Source organism: Charadrius vociferus, unplaced genomic scaffold, assembly GCF_000708025.1.
Source record: "Charadrius vociferus isolate BGI_N301 unplaced genomic scaffold, ASM70802v2 scaffold447, whole genome shotgun sequence".
NCBI classification, from domain to species: Eukaryota; Metazoa; Chordata; class Aves; order Charadriiformes; family Charadriidae; genus Charadrius; species Charadrius vociferus.
The window spans coordinates 163,220-170,984 of record NW_009649040.1 but is presented as its reverse complement, the minus strand read 5'-3'; the positions used below and the strand labels follow the sequence as shown (position 1 = coordinate 170,984).

The 7,765-nt window shown below is 39.8% G+C and overlaps 1 protein-coding gene across 1 annotated transcript in view; it reads right to left on the bottom strand.

Moving 5' to 3' along the window:
- The window catches only part of GATAD1 (GATA zinc finger domain containing 1), a 9,701-nt gene extending 4,333 nt beyond the window's left edge, over positions 1-5,368 (bottom strand). Inside the window, exon 1 of the mRNA XM_009887914.1 lies at positions 5,312-5,368. Within this exon, the coding sequence (XP_009886216.1) occupies positions 5,312-5,368 (57 nt within the window). The remainder of the gene's footprint in view (positions 1-5,311) is intronic.
- Between the last annotated feature and the right edge of the window lie 2,397 nt (positions 5,369-7,765).

Genomic DNA, 7,765 nt, shown 5'->3' with positions numbered 1-7,765 from the left:
GGGCGGGGGGGCCCACCGCCGGTGTCCTGCGAGGCTTTGTGAGGCAGAGCGGAGCTCCGTGGGGCCATGTCCTGGCAGAGTAAAGGCTGTTTCTCTCAGAAATGGTGGTCGGCGAGCGCTGGTTCTCTGTTTCCAAAGAGAAAGGGTCCCTGTCCCAAGCTAGGCATAGAATCATAGAATGGTTTAGGTTGGAAAGGACCTTGAAGATCATCGAATTCCCAACTCCCTGCCATGCGCAGGGACACCTTCCACTAGATCAGGTTGCTCAAAGCCCCATCCAGCCTGGCCTTGAACACCTCCAGGGATGGGGCCTCCACAATTTCTCTGGGCAGCCTGTGCCAGTGCCTTACCACCCTCAGAGTGAAAAATTTCTTCCTAGTATCTAACCTAAACCTGCCCTCTTCCAGTTTGAAGCCATTACCCCTTGTCCTATCACTACGTGCCCTTGCAAAAAGTCCCACTCCAGCCTTCTTGTAGGCCCCCTTCAGATACTGGAAGGCTGTTACAGAGTCTCCCAGGAACCTCATCTCCAGGCTGCACAATCCCAACTCTCTCAGCCTGTCCTTGTAGGAGAGGTGTTCCAGCCCCCTGATCATTTTTGTGGCCCTACTCTGGACCTGCTCCAACAGGTCCACATCCTTCTTGTGCTGAGGACTCCAGAGTTGGATGCAGTACTCCAGGTGGGGTCTCACGAGAGCAGAGTAGAGAGGCAGAATCACCTCCCTCAACCTGCTGGCCACGCTTCTTTTGATGCCGCCCCACGATAACATCGGCTTTTTGGGCTGCATGTGCACATTTCTGGCTTATGTTGAGCTTCTCATCAACCACCAGCCCAAAGTCCTTCTCCTCAGGCCTGCTCTCAATCCATTCTCTGACCAGCCTGTATTTGTGCTGGAGATTGTCTCCACCCAGGTGCAGGACCTTAGCCTTGTTGAACTTCAAGAAGTTGGCATGGGCCCACCTCTGAAGCCTGTCAAGGTCCCTCTGGATGAGATATTTCTTCCCTCAGCAAAAACTGTGACAGAGAGAGTAGTGTCCCTTCAACCCCTGCAAGAGCCAGAGGCAGTCAAAGGGGAGAACCGATGGGTGTAGCAAAGCACAGGAGCTGCCTCCGGTACCTGCTTCATTCCCTGTTTGCAGGGGGATGCCGGACTCCATTGTCTGAAGATGTACAGCTATCATCCTACTCACCAGAAAATACAAGGACAAGAGATGGCCTCAAATAGTCATTGTGACTCAGGAGAATAGTGACCGTGGATCTTACCTTCAATGTATGCCAGCTTCGGTCTTTATTAAGCCAACTGCCCCTCTTGCATGGACCCTCAGTCACGTATCAAATCATTTAAAACGCTAGGGAATGAACACATGGCTTTATGAAGCTTTGCCAGTGAAATGCTGGAACCATAGACCTAATGGTGGTTCCTCACCCTGATGCCACTTCCATGGCCCCAAGCTATCTGTTGTAGATGTTCCTCTAGCCTGATGTTAAGAAACAAATGCCCACTCACATACCAGGATTGTAGCCTCTTAGTTTCCATACTTAGCCTTCATCCCTAGGTTTCATTTAAACCCTCTTTGGTGCAAATGAAGTTGATTTCCTTTTGTCTTGTTCTCAGTGGACACAAAGAACAAATCATCTTCTTTAATAACATTTTTTACAGAGAGGAAAATTATCCTGCTAAAGTCAAATTATTATTTTATGTAGAGGCTATTTCATTCAATGGTATTATGGTAACAATCGCATAATTAATAGACATAATTTGAAGGGATCTGTTTACAGATGCTCCACTCATGCAGCATGCAGTGGCTGGAGGGCTTCCCTAGTTTGGTACTGAGTCATGGGCAGCTACACTTAACCTCTTGCACTCCTATCTTTCACGCCAGCTTTGACTTTCTTGTCTTAGGTGCGAAATTTATTTCCTTGTTTTGATTCAAATCCTATTTTGCCTTTATCTCCTTTCAAACTGGTCGTAGTTCTTGGGTTTTTATTCTTTCTCTCTGCTTCTTTAATCCATCCCTCTGTAGTTTTATGCTATTATCTTGCAGATTGGTGATCTCACAGAAACCTTTAAACTCTTCCCACTACTTTTCTTGCAGTTTCTGCCTGCTTTCCTTTCCAATCACCCTCAGAAGTCCTCCACTGCTGGGGCCCTCTCAGTGCTGTCACATTGGCACAGCACCCCTGGTCTGTGTAGAAATGGGGTAGAAACGAATGATAGTGTCCATTTCTGCCCCGATAAGTACCTAATACTTTGAGAAGGTTTTTATTCTATGAATTTGATAAGATAAAGTGTTTATGGATAACAAGTATATTTGGAAATAGTTGGGGTTCTTCAACTCTAGTTTTACCATCTTCCCCACTCCCAGCTTCTTCCCTTCTGGTCTTTCCAAAACAATGCTGCAGAGTCTTTTCCTCTTCTGCCACAAATGTAGGATGCATTCGTTTTACATGTATCTGTATATTTTAGTTAAATATGCTACTGTATATTGTTCTGATAGATTACCCACTATGATTTTTTCTTCTGCTTTTAAATAATAACTTTAAAAAAATGCTCAAGCTTTATGAAACCTAATTTGGGGTAATAATTTAAGCTAATTCAGTGCGTTTTAGCCAACCATATTTATGTAATATTGACAGAAGTTTTAATTCAGTATTTCTTGACAAGTCAAAGTGCAGCTTCATTAATGACTGTCATTTCAATGGAATTTCAGTAAATGACACTTTGAGATTACATTACACTTAGTATGATTATTCTGTTGGCCTTCTGAAAGGCCATTAGAATTACCATCATGGAGAGGCAGGAATTGCTGTCAGTGCTGTTTGATCACTCCCTACCTAGCCTGAAAAGTAAGGGAAAGAGCAGTGGTTAGGATATTTTGTGAAAAATTGAAAACAACATGTCTTTCATTTTAGTTACGCCCAATTAAATTAACATGGGTTAACTTTTTTTTTTGTTACTCGATACTTAACTCTTTATGTAGGCAATAGCTGAAATATCCTGATTTGAGAATTGCTGAATACACAGTAGTTATGGGTAGCAGGGGACGGGGGCTCAGGACTTCTTAAAAGTACCCGTATCTATGTTCCTCTCTAGAGGATCCCAAGTTTGACAATGTTGATCCTAAATTTTGAGCATCCTGTACAATTTCCTGATTCTCCTTAATAGAACTAGACTCTCTTTGAAGATGAAGTGGGTTGAAAGGCAACTGTTAAACCGTGGTGTGATTGGAATTGGAAATGCCCGATTTAGGTGAGGGATTCTGCACAGTGTGAGCTGAGCTAAAGCTGGGGAGTAAATCTATTTTCTTCCAGTTAATGCATATTTCCACTTTATTTTATTTTTACCTCAGTAAAAATAATTTTTTCTAAAAATAAAATAATATTTTATTTTTGCCTCAGCTTGGTTAAGCTCTGTGGAGGCATCAGAACACATCTGTGCTCTGAGGGACTTCAAACATAAATAGATAGGACAGACAAGTGGAGAAAACAAAATGTTGGCTCCACCTGGGGAGCAGGAGCGTGAAAGTTAGTGACACACTGGCTGTCAGCGCAGAATTGTTTCTTCCTGGGAGCTTTCAGGGAGGGCGTTGATTATTTATTGGAAGTGATGCACTTCCACACACACTCTGTGCCTCTTAAGTAGTTGAATTGTTCTGCAGTGGATTTAACTGCATTGCTTCCTACTGCTGTCCTATAATCTGCTGGCTCACATGTGAAGAATCCTTTATTCTGATTTTCTGTGTCACTGTTCCACAGTCAACTGCAGAGGATGCACCTGGAGTGCTTCTCCAGAAATATTTGTGCTGTAAATGCATGTAATTTGGTATGAAGCTGACTGGCTGGTGCACTTTGCATTTCCACATGGTCCTGTACTAAGGTTCTGTACTCATTAGGTCTATTGCGAGAAAAGCAGGTTTTGTTCTCTTAATTCCTATAGCTAAAACTGATGCTATTCTTGAAATGTATTGCTCAATTATTACTTGCATAAGTAGCATGAATCTGTCTTTGCAACTTCTGGGTCTTAATTACTCATTTAAGTGTGTGGTAGAGCGAAGAACTAACCCCAGATTTTGTGAGGTCTTTGGTTTTTGGCCCTGTGGGATGTGACTAAGTAAAGCAATGGCAGAAATACCATGACCACGAGTACTTTGTTCTTTTAAAGCATGTTAAAGCTGTCTCTCGAACTACTTTATTTGTACTCTAAAATGCTTCTGTGATACAAGAACAGCAAAAATACACCTTTTAACAAAGGTTAGTGTTTCTGCGCTTGTCATGTTTTGTCAGTTCAGGCTCTCGACTTATTTTTGTAACAGCTGAGAGTTTTTCACTATTGTGTCTTCTTGCAAATGAGGATCTGGTAGTACAGGCTTTCTGCTTAACAGGTTATCTTTACAGGTTACTGTTTCTGCTTTATTTGAGACAGTTCTTGAGCATCTTGGAGCAGTTTTCATGTAAATCCTTGAATGGGATTTGAATTAGTGGTTCCATCTAAACTGCATGCCACTAAAAATACTTTAGGCTTGGTTTTTAGCCTTTACAATGCTGATGCAATGCTGTGGTCCTTGGGTGCAACCTCACTTGTGACTTTGGGATTATCTCTTTTTGCACCGGTGACAGAAGTTGGTACTGCTGTTAACTGCGACTATGGAAGCTCATTTTCTTTTTGTATGTTTTTTTTTGTTAACGAATGTTTTTATGTCTCCACTATAAACCAGTATGACAGCTGCAAGTCAACACTGATTCCTGAAGGCACAACATGCACATTCCCCCTGTGCATGTAACTTAACTTGTTAACCACATAGACTTTGTCTTTATTTAATTTATAAAAATATATAAAGTAGATTTGCCAGTTGGATAAGATTTCATACTAAGTGCAAACCTCAGTTATTTACTATTGAGTTTATTACTGCTTTACACTTAGATTTCAAAAACATGACAGATGTTTGTCTTTTTCAGTCAGCTGCACTTAACAGGTTACTTGGGATTGTCATTGTATGTTTTTTTTTCAATGAACTCTTCCACTGGTGTAGGCACCTGCGCCCTGTCCCTTCTGAAGCAGCCTCAGCTGCATTTTTTACAGCGGTGCTCAAGTCCTTCTGTAGCTGTAGTTCTATACATTGCATGGGGAGTCACTGTTTCTGAGGAACTGTGTAGTTAGAGCCTTTCCAGATTCCTGAAAGGTGGCAGGCTCATGGTATAATTTTTGTGACTTTTTGTCTCTTCTTACACTAGGCAAAGGACCTGCTGTAGTATGCAAGAAACTTAGCTTGAGTTTCATTCATTATCTCTGGTGGGACTTCACTGCAGTACCTGAAACGTTCCCGGTTCTGATCTTAGCACCTCTGGCCTTGGCATTCTTTGTGCCATCCTGCAATAGCAAGTATAATTGTGAGTAAAGAGACAATTTTCCATGAAGCTTTGCAGCATGTTCTCTATTTGGTAGATTCTGCAACTAGTTCAAACTTGCCTAGGGTATTTTTTCATGGTTTCGTCTGGGAGTTTTTCCTACAGTCCTGTTTTATTCCTTGTCTGGGTCTGTTAGTGAGCTTCAACCTTTCTATACATTGTTATTACAATGGAATGTAGAACTACGCTCATCCTTATTTGAAGTTCACTGAAGTTTCTTCACAGATGAAACTGGACTGCTGTGCTGTGTTGATATAGCAGAAGCTGCGTACTCAAGCAAAACTTGAAGGGCTGACAAGCATGAAAAGAGCAATGTAATAGGAAATGATAAGATGATATATTTTCTTTACATATCAAATTGCAATTGTGTTTCAGTGTAAAGATTGCCAATGTGAGTCTACAGAGCAGAATGAGAACATTTCTGGAAAACATTTTGTCCTTTTTTTTTTTTTTTTAACAGTAGCTACAAATAGGTTATGCCCTATCTCAAACAGTAGTCTTTAGCACAGTGTTTTGATAGTCTATTCAAAGTGCCTATCTGCTGTTATCTTACCCACTTATATAATTTAAATCTCTAATACTATTTTTGAGAAAACCTGTATGGTAGCAGGAAGTGCAAAAATCCATCAAGACTGGCTGCGTATCAAGGGGAATTTACTTCATCTAAATACCTTGCACATCTCCTTGTATAATGAATAAACATACACACCATCCTAACGTTTCTTTCTGTGCCATGTGTATTGTGGTAACTTTGTACAAATAGAATAAATGTGTTTTTTACTTAGACCATCAATGAGTCTACCCATTTCTTCTATGTTCCAAGACAGAATTAATCTCAAATCACAGAGAATGGAGTTAGATGGCTAAATTACAGCCAAGCAGAATTTGGATTGCTGTGGTCAATAACACTGTCTGTATAGGCTCCAAAAAACAGAACTGGAATTTTAAGTGGGTGGTCAGAAGGAGGGCCTCAAGATCCAGACGCCTGAATGGAAAATAAAGACCAATTTCAAAGTAAGATTTATATTTATTTTTTAAATTGCAGAATGTAAAGGTTTCTGCTATAACATGTATAAATTCTAGTATTCTTTGCAAATGCATTAGTGAATCTTTGCTGGGTAATTAATACAACATTGCTGTTTGTTTGCATCCCTAAAGATGATGACGTTGGCTATGTAAGGACTGCCATGCTAAAACATGTAGACAGGAAGACTGACTGTGGCATTTGAAGTGTAAAAATGCTAGTGTCTGAGTAAGACCTTTATTTTCAAATAGATTATTATAAATTGATCTGATAATTAGAGCAGAAGGTGCAGTGGCCAAAATATAACTGATGAATAATTTGCATAGTTATAGTCACTGTTGCTTATAGAAAAACACCCGGGTTCATAAACTGATAAATGCTCCTTAAAACCATTTATATAAAGGTAAATCATTCTTATGTAGTGAACAATTCTGATGTAAAAACCCTAAGAAAAAATCCCCCATCTTTTTTCTAGTATCTTGTGGTGGATAAGACACTTACGCTTGGATGAAAATACCACTATACGCTTGGATGAAAATGCCACTATAATCTGAATCCTGAAGACTATGTATTTTGCAGTACTGAACATCTATCTGGATATATTAAATATTTTTTTGCTTATATTCCATTTATCTGGATATTCATACAAATGACCTAAAAAGAAAAAATATATGCAAAACATCTTCTCAAGTTTGTATTTCACTGCAGAAAGGATTTCCATAAAGATCAAGACCTGCATAATTTTAAAATAACACCATCCTGTTAACAATTAGCTTTAACATTTTGTTGGTGAGATGTAACCTTAAGTGCCTATGAAGAGTTGAAGGAAAAAGGGGCTTTGCAGTTAAGTTGGAAAACATTTTTTCTTTACTTTGTTATTCTATTTTTAGTCATTTTTTATGAACTACTTAAATTATTTTATGTTGTTATATATTTGGAGAATAGTATACATTCTATACTTGCCTATTTTTGCAGTGGAATGAAAGCATATCATTGCAGAAAGTCAAGCCTTCATTCATTTCTTTGCCCTCATACAAAGACTGACAGCAAACACAGCTTCGTGTAGTATTTACAGGGGATCCGTCTCCTCCTTTTGATTGCACATCTTGTGCTTTACGCTTCAGTTAGAAGGATGAGATGGTAAAAACGACACTCAGTTTTGCATCATCATTGGCTTCTCTACATCTTTCAAGTTTCCGTATCTGGCTGATCTACAGAAGAGTAATAAGGACAATAATCAGTATATTGTCTAATTCTGAGTAGATAGTCTAGACAATTTTTAGTAAAGAAACTAGCTATCATTATATCCATGTTTGGCTTCCATTCGTACCAGC